General features: G+C 38.4%; 1 protein-coding gene across 1 annotated transcript in view; it reads right to left on the reverse strand.

Annotated features, from left to right (window-relative positions):
• Window positions 1-14,048, reverse strand: part of KCNB2 (potassium channel, voltage gated Shab related subfamily B, member 2) — a 393,327-nt gene extending 379,279 nt beyond the window's left edge. Inside the window, exon 1 of the mRNA XM_012000087.1 lies at window positions 13,470-14,048. Coding sequence (XP_011855477.1) covers window positions 13,470-14,048 — 579 coding nt within the window. The remainder of the gene's footprint in view (window positions 1-13,469) is intronic.
• Between the last annotated feature and the right edge of the window lie 1,180 nt (window positions 14,049-15,228).

A 15,228-nucleotide genomic window follows, 5' to 3' on the forward strand; every position in this document is an offset into this window, starting at 1 on the left:
GATGGTTGAACCTAAATAAGTGATCTATCCATCTGCCATCAGTGGTAGAAGGGCTGCCTATCCCCTGGGGGTCAGATCAAGCTCTCCTCCACACAAAGGCTACATTTTACCTGTGACAATAGTTCCCAGAGCCTACAGTTCAGATAACCAAATGAGCAACCCTTGCAAAGCAAAGCAAAGCATCTGCAAACCTGCCTGTCAGCAGCACCTGATTCCTTTCTTTGCATAAACCCTGTGGCATACAGAGCAGCCTACACTGCTATTTTAGATGGAGAGTTTATACAATGTAAAAATGTAAAACCCACATCTGTGGTTCTCAGCCAATATCGAAAACGTACAACCATTTAAAATCAGGAAGACATTCGGCTTTCTTAAACTGTTGAAAACAAACCCAGCATTACTCAGGTCTACTCGCTAGAATCAGATACCCAACCTCTATCTATGCTATTTAGTCTTCACAGAGAAACAGGAATACTGTGAAACATTTAGTTTTGCTGTTATTCCTGCCCTTCTGTGCCATTCAGAGGCACAGTCAGTGTTCTTTATGTGTCAGGAGCTATGCTAGGTATCAGTAATTGAAGATAAGAAACATGGTCGGATTCTTCAAATGCTGCAACCTAGCTGAGCAGTTGAACACAGCACAGTCAAAATCATGAGATTACAAAGATGAAGAGAGAACTAGGGGAAAACAGGTGAGAGAGAGAATCAGACAGACCTCACAGGAGCGTGACATATGAGCTGAGATAGAAAGAAGGACAGAGAAGGAAGTAGTGGTGGCCATAAGGGTGTGACTGTGCCAGGTGCATGCAGCTGTGGCTGCAGCTGGTATATGAGGCACATTTGTGCAAACTAGAAAAAAATGATGTCCCTTCTGGATGGATATAGCCATGTGGAAACACTCTGTTGAGTTCAGTGAACAACCTGTCTAGGAATGGTTGGTAGTCTGCAACACCTGGGGCACTGTGTTTGAGAAGTGGTAAGGCATGTGGTAATATAAGAGGGTTGTGAGGCATCTTAAATGCAATGCTAAGGAGTTTGGACTAGATTGCAGGCAGTGGGGAATCATTGCAGTTTTCAATTCAGGAGTGGCCCACAAGAAAGACATATCTTAATTCTGTTGGCTAAATGGAGAATGGATTAGGATTGAGGGGGGAGGCCAGGAATGAAATTAAAATGTCCAGTTCATGACTTACAACAATAGTCCAAGCATGAGATGATCGAAGTCTAGATCACAGCAGTGCATCCAGTGGTCCTAACTCAGTAGAAAAAGAATAGGATAAGTAAAGGTAAAAGAGTTTGCAATAGGGACAAAGTGTAGACTTAGTGGGAAATGGAAGGGGGCTCCATGGTTGCAAATAGTATTCAAGATCCCAAAGACAGACTAGTTTTATCCATATGCTAACAGAGTTCAAAATGTGAAACATCTAGGGTGGAATTCATGATTCACTTTTGTCCTGTGGGATAGCAAGTGGGTAGGGTATAAGATGATTTTAAGTGATAAACCAAAGCCTTCAGTGAATATCAAGAAGTGATGAGAATATTGGACAATGATGGGAAAGGAATGAAACATACAACTAGTAATACAACTGTGGGAAAGCCAGGCTGTGGCTAGATTGGGTATGAATATCAAATATGGCATTAGTGTGGGACACTCGACACACATTTGATATTTCTGGGTTTCAACTCTCTAATCTCTGTAACACAATTAATGATGTGTTCTCATAGGATTGATATAAAGTAGTGGTTGGCAAACTATGGCCTGTGGGCTAAATTCACCTGCTGTCAAGCTGTATAGGAATCCAGCTACTTCCATTGGTTTCCATAGTGCCCATGGTTGCTTTCTCACCACAACAGCAGAGCTGAATAGTTGCAACAGAAACCTTATGGCCCACAGAGCAGAAAACAGTGACTCTGTGACCCTTTACAGAAAAAGTTGTAGAGTCAACACCAAAAATCACCAAGCTCAGTGTATGGCACATAGCAGACACTCAATATAAATATAAATTTCTCCCCTCCTGCTGTTTTGAGAAAGTCATATTAATCACTGAGGGGACGTGAGAAAGTACTTTTCACTTCATGACCCTGGCCTGCAGGGAACAAGTTCCTTTTCTTCCCCAGGTTGGGAAGGAAGCAGTATTCTTAGAAAAGAACTGGTCTCAGAATAAGAAGATATAGTAAGGGTTGCAAGAACATTCTGATGATACTAGGAAGTTGTATCCATACCTCACAGAGGACTTTGAAAACAGAAGCCAATACAGCCTTGTGAAAAGCATCTGTTACTGTATTAGGTATCAATTAACAGTCTCTTTCCCCAGAGTTAAATTTCTGCTCAAAACAGAAGGCTCTGGGGATAGTGACGCTATTATGAGAAAGCGGAAAGTAAAACCAGCTTAACTTGCACAGCCCGAGTTCATGGATTAAGGGAGGGCAGACGGTGGGTGAAGAAGCAGCTTCTCTCAAAGGGAGAGGAAAATTATTATGTAGATGCTGATTTTAAAGAGTTGATGAGAGAAAATTCTACCTTGTCTCAGCCTCCAATGCTTTAGGATAAAGAAAAACACACATCTCCTTTACAGGTTAAAATCCAAACGAAATTCATTTGGAGGGTGAGCTAGCTTCTTCCATTCAGACTCTTACAATATTCAATTTTGTGAAAATTTAAGTAGACATCAACTCATGAAAAGATTTACAACCAGATGAAAAAGAAATGTGAAGTCTGATTGGAGCCAAAGAAATTCAATAGAAAATCAATAGCTGTTCAGTAAAGTATAACCCAAACAGTCCTAGGTGAGGAAGGCTCTCAAGGGGCTCAGTGCGGCTCTGAGCAGAGCAGGCAGTGGGACAGGAGCTAAGAAGCAGGTATGTAGAAATTAACAGAACCTCCTCAGGCAGAGATAAAATAATGGCTGAAGGAAGAAAGGCATTTCCTTATTTGGGCCGTGTTGCAATGAAAATGACTGGATATTTTCCAAATTCCCATTGGTGGCAATATGGTGCCTTAGAGAACCTCTTCTGCACAGAAAGTACACCATGAGGCCACGCCACCACAGCCAGGTCAGATAAACAGCAAAGGCCTGTCATCTGATCTTCAGGCTCACTTATTTTTAAATGTATGCATCAAAGTGCAACAGGGGAGAAAAGCTCATCAAAGCTTTGGCATTTGCCAAATAACCAAGACGGGTAAACAAAGAATCCAAAACAGTTTTTTTCAATTATAATATTTATTTCTTTAAGCTCATAAATACACTTGATATATTGTCAAAATCTGCCTATCAAAACGGTTTACTGCCTTAAAGTTTCCTCAGGCTAATCTGTATATAAAACTATTTTTGAAAGGTGTATGTGACTAGCACTTGGTAAATATTCCATGTAATTTAAAATATTTATAATGGCTCATAAGCTAGAGTCTGAAAAATAAAGACCAGGACTTAAAGCAGATTTTTTTTTGCTTTGAATTTTAATATTACTCATAATGCAATAACTTTACTTATATAACACAATAATTTTCACACCTGCAGAAGAATATTTCTTCTTTTAAGAAATATAATAAAGCGTGTCAGCTTTTTTATATAGCAAATATGAATGGCAAATTCATGTTATCCTAGACTCTGGCCTACTATTTCATATTTTCACTGCATACATAGTTCATTCCATCTGTAGTATGGCAAATTATCACCTTTCAGAAAATAAGATTACCTACTAATGTTTTTCTGCCTGTAAGCTAAAACATGCTCTGAAACAGAACAGGTTGCTCACCTCAAGGATATTATGTAGGGTCTCTGCTAGTTTCCCAAAGTGAAAGAAAATTGCCATTGTATTAATGAAATACATCTAATTTATCACAGCATGAATCTGTTGTTGTTCTTCATAGTGTCATTGATTTATTTTTTAATTCAACCAAATCCTAAATAAAACTACATGCTCTGACACGAATGCACAAGTTAGATAGTCCTACATAAAATGTTGCCAGAAACAAATGCAATTCTAAGATTCAAACTAAAATCTGAGTGTTTTACAAAATCTATATTTGAAGAATCCATTTGGTTGAGAACTTAGATGACATCAGATAGGACAACTGCCCTTCAATATTCCAATTTGAGCTCTAGATAGTATATTGAGTAAAGCTAAAACGATGACTTGAAGGCCAGGATTCTTCCTCTCCTGTGCAAATATCCTGAGGTTGGCTGCAGTGACAGATGCTGCAACCAAGCAAACTCATCTGGAGCTGCACCGGGTTGACTTGGCTGTCCTTGGCACTGCTGTGGCATAGGCTTGAAGTAGCTATTTAAAGTGGCATTCAACACTTGTGGTTGCATCATGAGTGACTCAATGAGAGAGAAGTTAAAGCATGAAATCTAGGGTGTCAATGACCTCTAGCATCCTGAAACAAAATCTTGGGACACTAATAAAAATATTTCTTCCTTCTATTCTTGGACCTTTAGAGCACTTCCTATGAATTTTCATGCCCTATCAGGTTATCACAAAAGTTTGTATCCTGAATGGGCTGACTGTCTTATGTGGATGACAAAGTTGCATCTACTCTAAATTGCCAAATACATGCTGAAGTTCATTGCTTTTTCTGCAGATGGGTTCTTTATAATAGAACATACTCTAATGGAGAGGTGGTAGTATGTAAGAGTAACATCTTTCTCTCTCTCTCGTTCTCTCTCTCTCTCACACACACACACACACACACACACACGGGCACATACAATAGACTTTGTCTGGGTACCACTCACTGAGGGCTGCTGCTACCAGCTTCAGCCACCCTAGACACAGAAACTTGACGACAAACATCAGTTGGGTTCAGGTACCTGTCCTTAGTAATATCCAGAGGAATTCCTTTACTTAAAACTTTCTAAAGACATTAAAGGAAATGATTTAAGTGTAAAAATACACTCATTTTATGCATTAGTTAAGGAGTTAACTTAAACCTAGATATATACACAGCCTAAAAATAAATACTATATAGCTGGAAAGTCTGGTATAATTCTGATGTTAGTTCCTAGTATCTCCTGGAAAAACTTTAGAGAGATGAAAGCAAATGTCTTCCTCTTCTATTTTTCTATTTCCTGCCTCTGTGCCAGTTACTACATGTCTCTGTTCCTCATTCATCCATAAGTAACTGTTTTATTCTAGGTTCATTATGTTTGTGTTAAGCCTGACATAGCAATTGCAGAGAAGTCTCAGTCTCTTCAAGTCCTTCAACGTTCTGCTTATAAACTCTAAAGTGATCGTCAACTACAGTCCAGGAGACACTGGGAAAGGAGGTTAAGAACTGGATGTTGCTGATAGATACAGTAAGTGCAGCTTGCCTCCAATGCCCACATACTATGTGGAACAGCTTGCTGGTGTGGCATGGGGTCACCTTCATCTTTCTCTGTCCTCCTGCAGAGGGAGGAAGGATTTTAATGACCAAACAGGCTGTTAATGGGCAAAAATAATTCCCAAGCTTACTGCTATCTTAAAAAGCTTCTACCACCTCTTAGAATACCCAGATAGAATATTTTTAATAAGGGATGTGTCCTGAGAGCTTTATAAATCTCTACTATGCCACATAATCTCCCTTATAAATATAGTAACATTTAACGAGAGCTAGTGCAAATAACAATGAGGAGAAAGAAACAAATTGAGTAGAGTGGACAGCGTTGGGTGACCAGCTAAGCTCACTCCCTCTCAAAGTCACTAGCTCCTACACACCAAGCTCACGTTATACATAATGCAGATTTATGCCTCAGGGCATTACAGATTACCAAATGCCATGGAACTCTGGGGTTATTCTCAAATAGAATCAAACCACCAATGCTAACTCAATGCTGAAAACAAAAATAACTATTGTAATCTATGGTTATTTCATGAATTGTATTTTAGCAGCTGTTTTGTTTTTTCTTTTAGAACCACGTTTTGATCACAATTTTTTTTCAAATCAACTTTGTTAATTATGATAAAGGAAAACACCTTCCTTTATCCAAATGATCAATTCAAATGGGTATACAGACAGAGTCTCTAAGTTAGGAATGGCTCTTACTTGGGGTCAGTTAAAATGTCAGGTAGCGCCAGGAAGGCAAGTTTTAAAAATTATGAACATATTTTGTTTATGAATTTCAAACTCTAAAAAATTATAAGATTGTCATTTGTTAATTAAATAATTTGAAACATTTTGTGGAAAACAAAGCATTCTCTAGAGTTACTGTGATGATTTAAAATACGTTTCTTCTAGTTCTGTTTTTTGCTCTGAATTATTTTAAATTTTATTTGAATAATTAGTGTATGTATTTCTAGTGGACTGCCTTTTTTGTGGAACAAACTGGAAATGTAGGGGAATTAAAATTAATAAAGTGCCCAAAGCTGTTTAGTTTTCATGATTCAATTTATGCAATATTTAGCATTCAATAAAATATTCAATATTTTATATGTGATATGTAATATTCAATAAAACTGACTAATTCAACACTCCTTAACAAATAATCACATAGGATCTCTGGGAAGAGAATATTTTGTTTTATATTATATGCCAAATATTTCTATAAAATATAAAAGTGGCTAAGAAAAAGGAAAATATCGGTGACATTCAATATAGCATCTTCTCATGTTTAGTCCCAGTATAACTAACTGCTGTATCTATACCATATCACAATCACAATGCTAATCAATAGTATGACTATTAGTATATCAATATATACTATATATATCAATGTATCAATCCTTATAAGATTCTCTGCAACATGCTGGGGTGGGGGTGGGGGGAAGCTAAATTATTGTAACAATATAAATAAACAAGGATAAGACAATAACCAACCATCTCCTTGAGGAATCAAAGCAATTTCATGTACTTATCAGATGGACTTTCAGATTGAAGTTCCACTAGAGAACATAAATGCTTAAAAGTAAACAATACAGGGTGGCTACCTGAAGTCAAGGTATATGCCCCATGGGAAATTTCTTATAAACTCTTAGCATTTGGAAAGTATTTGTTTTTCTTCTTCCTTTTAATGATAGATAAAGCTCAGATAAGAAGACTTAATCAAAAACAGTATTCAAGTCCTTCTAGAGTATTCCAAAGTGGACAGTGTTAAATATTGCAACCTTCCTTCATAATACTTACGCTTACCTAAAAGAGTAGATCATTTATTTTACAAACTTCCTCACTTGAAATAAAGAAAACAAACTTGCTAATAATCAAAGCAGTGCATATAAATTTTCAAAGCCAGAATATTTAAATACTGCTGATGTACTCTATTTTGTGATAACACTAAGTAATATAGAAAGAACTCATTTTTTAACACTGAAAATGATAATTACTGTATTTATTGAGGTTTAAAAAATAAAGCTTGAAAAGAATCTGATGCATTTTAATATTAATGAAAACTAATGAGTTTTCTAAAGAGATGGAAAAACTGCTTGGATATTAAGACTAGACCTCTTCAGATGCAACCAAGAAGCAAAGAGGAATCAAAAAGTGCATGATTCTTGGGTAATTTACTTTTTCAAAAATATTCACTTGCAAGGTGATGACTTAGTTCATTGTGCAAACTGGGACACTTTGAAGAGTAAAAAGAAATGCTATTAATAATCAGACAGGGACAAAAGGTATTAGCCAAGACTATCTCCATAAAAGCAGAACATATGGCACCCTAGGTTACAATGGGATGTGGGGGTGTGAGCTTTTTATGACTTCTTCTTCTTCTTTTCTTGCCCTTCTCTGCCATGACCAAACATGGCCAACTGAACAGTGGTGAGTTTTCAGGGCAGCCTTTCCGGGAAAGCAGAGAAGCGTGGATCTAGAAATGGGATTGCTACAGCTAAAAAACATAATATTTGAGACATTTAAACCAAAACCCAATGGTGTTTTCTATCTTATCGGTTTTATTTTCTTATGCCTTATTTCTTTCAGGTTTATGACCTGTTAGTCTTCATGGATGATACACTTTACGAAAGGGAAAAGCAAATCTTCAAGCTAAACCTCTGCAGATTGGCCAAGTTCTTTTAAACTCTATCATCTGTTAACATCTCTGAACTCTCATGCTATGTTATTGGAAGAACACAAACAGCTTAATCTGTACAGATGGGATGCAAAGAGGAAAGGGGAAGAAAGGAAAATGGTAAACCACCAATAAAGAAACAGTGTGACTGGCATAATAATTAGCCCACTGCAGATAAGAATGAGAGTACTGCTCAGTACAAAGAGGTGCCTCAATGCAGAGGAGAACACTGCACGGTACACAGAGGGGCCTCAATGTAGATGGATTTCTGTGTTGTTCACACTCCATCACTTCATAGTTTTGGCTCATTTTTGGTTTTAAAGCCTATTGTTATATTTTCTTACCACTAAGATGGTCATCAGAAAACTAAACAAAGTGTTACACAGCCCAAGTTGTTCACTTGGCTGGATCTACTTACAAGCATAACATGTGAAAGTTCTGCTCTTGAACTGAAAGAAAATCATTTATGATTCTGTTCCAATGTCTTCCTTCATTTTTCATTCAAAGCATTAGAATAACTGATCCATACACTATAAATAGAATGAGAATGTTATGTATTCTTTCTCCCTTGATAAGTACACAGTAGTTATTGTTTTATTTTGATTTATTTTCTTTTTACTATTTCTGTGGCTTGAAAGGCCTACACTCTAATTTAGTTGGAATAGGGAGATAGTTCTCAAGGAGTTATCAACAGGGCAACCAAACAGGTACCAGTATCTAAGAAACTCATAATTTGGACTCCTGGCTCTGTGGAGAGCTGAATTTCCAAGCACAGACTGCCCATCTGCCACCACCGGCTCCCAACTTGATCCAAGGATGGCTATGGTCTCCTGGCCCTTCAGGTGCCGTGCTGCACCATGCCAACAACAATGGACCTGTGGATGTATGCAGGGAATAAGATGCAGGCAAGAAACACGGTCATCTCCTTCCCTCCGTTCCACGCATTTTCAGGGAGAGAAAACTGGTGCTAGTGAGGAAGAATAAAAAAACTTACATAGTACCATCATTTGTGGCCCTCTGAACTCCATTTTTCAGTTTAACTTACTTTTTCTCTGTAGGGGGCTATTGATGAAAAAAAGTGGAGAAATATTTCTCTAATCAATCATTCCCCACTTTTCTTAAACTAAAATAAAGCCAGTTCCTGAGGGGCACAAGACATGTATGCGTGTGTGTGTGTGTGTGAGAGAGAGAGAGTGAGTGAGTGAGAGAGAGAGGAGGAGGGGGAAGAGCAGTAGGGGAAAGGGAGGGAGGAAGTGGTGGCTATGCATAAATGAAGAAACTTAGGAGTGGAAAGCAGGTCCTAAACAATGCCCCCACTTGACCTGTATGCTGCCCCGAAAAAGCTGCTGTATGCTCTCACTGTTTGGTTCAGACGAATAGAAAAGTGTTTCCGCAGATTTCCCCTCCTGCTGTTCTTATCCAATAAGGGCTGCTTACGTTCTAGCTTCCTGACCTGACACCTGAGATCAGCCTGTTGTCTGGCACTGCCCAGCACACACATCCACTTATGCTCTTAGAGGGAGTCTTCCCTCAGAGGACTCAGCCATGAGCCCAGATTCCTGGATTTGCCGGAAACCCAGATGATTTCCTTTGTTCTTGACCTTCTTAAGACATCCAAAGTGAGGGCCCTGTGTGGTACTGATGAGTCTAGTTTCTTTCACATCTCAGGTGGGCTGTGCTACTTCCTGATTGTTGTTTCATCCCAAAGACTGAGAATATTGCCTGCCACAAGACCCATTTCTCAAACATGCTTTTAAACACCTTTTAGACTGACGTTACTATAAGCAATATTTACAGGGAAATAGCTACTGCAGTTTACTTGGGAAGAAGCCAAGGAAAAGAGAGAAAAATGTTTCCAGTCCAGAGACTGACTAAATTGCCATGACCTGGAAGAGGTACAGGATCAAGTTGAATTCCAATTTTTGCCCAAGAAGCTGGCAGCAAGTCGAGCCCTTTTCTTCCCCTTGCACGATCCTATGAAAGGCACACTAAAGTCAGCAATTCCTGTCATGGTAACCCAGGGAGTAGTTCCAGTCATGCCCTGGGCCCATTCAGTTGAGCCACACACTCACAAACCACCTCAGATTAAACTGTGTACATTATTTCTGTATGAGGGCATGTACAGTCACCAACATACACTGACAAGAGTCAAAAAAGACAGAGTCCATCATACAGATATAAACCTGTGTCCCATTACCAAGTCACACCATATCCCACAGAACTAAGAAATAAGTATTTCTATTCTCCCTGTCATTATGTTTTGAATAGCATGATTATATTTCACGGTTTTATATATGTGTGCAAAAATGTTAATTTGTTTAATGTAATATTTCAGATATACCACATTGTTAAACCCCGTTTTGGCTTTTTTTCAGGTATTAATACACCAGAACATCCAAGTAAGAGAAGTGGCTCCTTATGTGACACCAGGGAACATGTTCCAAACGAGTTGACTTGTTATTGTCAGAGAAATACCCAAAGACAAAAATAGTAGGTCAATTGACCTTGTAATAATTTTTTATATCATAGGGGATGCATATAACATGGGCTGAACAATTATTGCTTAACTGATTATTGAGTATTTATTTCATATCAAAGAATAGATATTTTAGCCTGTTATACAACACCTGATAGAGAGGGTCAAATTTTTCCTTCCATACTAGGGATTTGGCAAATAATCTTACAGTTTTTATACTTTCTTCAATACAGGAATCTATTAAGTTAAAAAAAAACTGAAAGAGAAAAACACACAAATATTTTCAATGATATGAAATCCCAGTTAAAGAGAAGAGAATATTTTAAGGACATTTTTAAATTCTGGAAAGACTGGAGTGTCTAAGTACCTACTTTCATGTGTGTGGCACACATAGAGCATATGTTCAACTAAATTATCATACTGAATAAGCAAAAAACTGGAAAGGCAAGGTCCACAGATATTCTGCTTTAAAGCTATCTTACCTCCTAAGCAAGTGAGGACGAACACGAAGGTTCCCAGCATTCCTACACAAGGGCTTCACAACATAGGAAAGAGCCTGATGTACCCACACAATAAAGTAAATAGTGAGGGCTAGAATATCACCCTACTGTAGCTGTAATATTACTACTTTTTCTTAAGTTGTGAAAATACTATCCACACATACCTGCATTACCACTCCCCTCACCAAGAATTACTCCAGAAAGAAAAAAAAAAAAAAAAAAAACAAGTTATAGGACTCCAGAAGAGTACAGGAAAAGGTAGTGGTTTATATAAGACATTACACAGAGCCATTTTTAAAAGGCTCTAAACCTCAGACAAACGAACAATAATTGCACTAAACTACTAGGTAATCAAATGTAAATAATTTCCATAATATTTCACTATTCAAACAGAAAGAAAAATGTAGACATATAAACAAACATAAATCCTGTATGGAAATTTAGTAAAGAATCAACTTATAGTGAAGATTGACTTAGCTTGATTAACAATGTGGAAACAAATTTACCATTTATAACTGCATAAAATTTTCCAAAACCAATGTCTTTGGCTGCTGGGTAGAGTTTGTAGGTAGGTTTCTTGTCTATTCATACAGACACAATTTGAAGCAAATTTAAATAATATGTTGGATACATATGTAAAGGTCTATTGTAATGAGCCGTGGTCATAGTTACCTTCTTAGAGATTAAGAAACGGCGATTTCTTCTAAAATTTACAGATTAAATGAACTACCTTGTGTAGGAAATCAGGTTATTGACCTTATTCTACCCTTGTGAGAAATTCTTTGGGAAAATATACATATATCTTAAATTTTTTCTGTAACAGTACTTAACTTTAGATATAGGTTAATAATGTCATTATGAACAAATAAACTACAGTAACCTTTCAAATTGTCTTTGACTTAATTGCTTTATTTTTATATAGTTGGCTAACTTTCTCTGGAACTTTTGATGGAACAATGATTTATTCCTTAGTTGCCTAAAGGCTTGAAAGAACTCATTTAACACCCACAATACTCACTTAACTCCAGAATCTGTCTCATTCATTTTCAAAATTCACTCCATATTTTTAGTAGTAACTCAAGTATGTACCTAAACACTTGATATTGGAAAGAGCAGTAGCCTTTCTCAATCAAAACCCACAAATGTGGCACATCTATTTTTTTCTTACAAGTTAAGTGAAAGGAAACAACTTATCCAAAACTACAAAAAAACCTAAAGTCTTCCATTTGCCACAAAATAAGCATTTCTTTGTTATAGACAACAGATACCATTTTATTTCACTTAGGTGCATGTCCTGGCTGGAAAGTAAAATGCCTTTAGAAGTCAACCAGAAAGAAAACCAAACAAAAAGCAGTTTTACGATCATCTGCATTAGCTGATTATTTACATTATTTATGTGCTATAGATTATCATGTAGAATCTTAATTTCCAGTCAAAAATCTCATATGGTCTATTACAAATTCTGAAATCATTACCGTTTACAAGAGAGAATATATTAGAAAAAACAGTAAATAATCAAAAGAATCCATGTGATGACACACTCTTCCCTTCTCCATTCCGTACTCCATTTTCATCCATTATGCACAAAATGTCAATACTATACTCCTGCAGCTAAAGATGGCTTTTTGAATTTTTACTTATCATTCATACTGCAATACAGAACTAAATATATGGAGTGGAAATTGGTTTGGGCTAACCTTGAAAGCTCTAGATAAAATTAGACAAACACAATCACACAGTTGAATTACATACTGGAATTAGTGACAAAAAATTTACTATGAGATTTGGATATATGCAGTCACAATGGGAAAATATGAATTTGCCTTCATTTTAAGCAAATACTTTATGAACTCAGACATGGTAATACCTCAATTGTAAAAAAAAAAAAAAAAAAAAATTCAACAACAGTCAGAAACATGCACTGTTAAAGGAGGCCTCACAAGGTGGGTACGTGGATGCATTCTGGACATTGACTCATTTTTTACACAGCTTAGTAAAACAGTCCCTTCCTCATGTGTGTGGTGCCTGCCCTCTGAGCTACCTGGGGCCATGCTCTCGTCTCTTTCCTTGAACCTCTACAGAGCCAGGCTAAGAGGTACCTCCTCTCCTTCCAGTGACAGTACCTTACCTTTGTTTAAGATGGAGATCAGGCCCTCATCTTCCACAAGACTCAGTGCCTGATGAGTCTGAGCTAGTGCTTTCTCCTCAACCTCCAAGTCACCAACATGATACAGCGCCAGGAAAACGGGGACTCTCTTTCATCCTCTGTTGCCCATGCCCCTTTCTACAGACAATAATTATTATTTATGAAAGGGTAATGCCACTTTATGACATTAACCAGAATGAATTACGATAATGGACTAAATAAGATTTTGGAAAGGAGTTTTTCACTGTCTGTGTAGCCATGCTTTGTTCTGTGTTACTAAAACAGTAAAAAAAGTTATACTCTCTTGCATGTAGGTAGCATCTTTTCTGACCATACACAGGCAAGCAATACCATGGGTTTCATACCTTTGCAGCCACTGATGAGTTAGGTTTCTCCAGCAAGTCCCACAGTTTCTTCCTTTTATCAGGGCAGCAGGTATTATCAAACTCTTCTCCTTCTCGCTCTCGCATAGTCTCTGCCTCTCGCCTCAGTTCTTCGTTCATTTGTTCTTTTTTTTGATGATATCTGGCCTGGCAGCAGGACTCTAAGTAGATCTCGTCAATCCCCCAGTAATCAAGTTCTTGGCCAAAAGAAAGTGCACACATTTCTTCCATCATATGGAGTTTCCCTGTCCGGTAGAAATTTAAAATGGAAGTGAAGGCTCCTGGATGCCGATCAAAGAAATACTCGTTCTCGTTCAGATTATAGTCATCGCACACTTCCAGGAGGCTCTCGTGTGTGTTGCAGTCTCGAAGCTTCCCCAGGCGCGTCCTGGGCAGCCTGTCCAGCGTTCTCCACAGGACTTCGTGGTTGAGGCCCCCCACGTTGATTTTAACTCTCCTGGAGCATGTTTTGCTCCGGATAATGTCCACAGGCTCTGGAGGAAGAGAAAGTGTCGACCTTGAAGTCTTCCTGTTTAAGCCCGGGGGAGCCTTTTCTGCCATTTTGAACTGGACAAAGCTGCAGAGCCAGGATCCTTAAAAAATGAGGTCAACTGAAGCAATATCCTTCTGGGGCAGGCATTTCCACTGACAAAGCTGGAAGAAAGCAACAATCACTTGGTAACTTGCATTTTCCTAGAGTATTTCCTGTTCTATGGGATCATTCTGTTGTTACAACCAGAAGGTACAATATTAATGACTGAATACAACCAGAAGGTACAATATTAACGACTAGATAGTTTTGGAGATACACATCTTTCCTTTAGGATATAGGAAAGGGGGGAAAAGACAACACAATGTACTACAGAGAAGAGGCTGTGTATTCAATGATATATACCTATAGGCGGGCAACTCCCAAACATGTCATGAGAGACCTCTTTTTCAAGCTGCAGACGAAAATATCCATGTGCTTGATCAACTCTTTTTTTTGAGACAGGGTCTCTCTCTGTGACCCAGGCTGGAGTGCAGTGGCACCATCACAGCTCATTGCAGCCTTGATCTCCTGGACTCAGATGATCCTCCCACCTCAGCCTCCCAGGTACCTGGGAAATACCACCACACCTGGCTAATTCTTGTATTTTTTGTACAGACGGGGTTTCTCCATGTTGCCCAGGCTGGTTTTGAACTCCAGGGTGCAAGCAATCCACCTGCCTCAGTGTTCCAAAGTACTAGGATTACAGGGTGAGCCACTGCACCTTGCCCTGATGAACTCCTTCTAGATAAACCACAGACATCTTAAGCTAAACTGACCAAGGTGCCAATCTCCCCAACCAGTTCCTGATCATTCTCCATCTCAGATTTATGGCCTTCCCCATCCCATACCCAGTCACCCTCACTAAAACCCTGTGAAGTCCCGATCCGTCCGTCCACATCCAAATAAGCACCAAGTCTTACCAATTATACCTCCTAACCATTGCTTAACGCCTCCAACACTGTTACGAAGGTTCCCATTACCACAATGCTAGTTCGAATCCTCAGCATCACTTGCCTAGACTTCTTTTCCTTTCTTTTTTTTTTTTAAACAGAGTCTCATTCTGTAGCCCAGGCTGGAGTGCAGTGGCACAATCTCAGCTCACTTCAACTTCTGCCTCCCGGGCTCAAGTGATCCTCTCACCTCAGCTTTCCAAGTAGCCGGGACTACAGGCTTGCACCACCATGCCAGGCTAATTTTTTTTTTTTTTTT

Source organism: Mandrillus leucophaeus, unplaced genomic scaffold, assembly GCF_000951045.1.
Source record: "Mandrillus leucophaeus isolate KB7577 unplaced genomic scaffold, Mleu.le_1.0 Scaffold616, whole genome shotgun sequence".
Taxonomy (NCBI): domain Eukaryota; kingdom Metazoa; phylum Chordata; class Mammalia; order Primates; family Cercopithecidae; genus Mandrillus; species Mandrillus leucophaeus.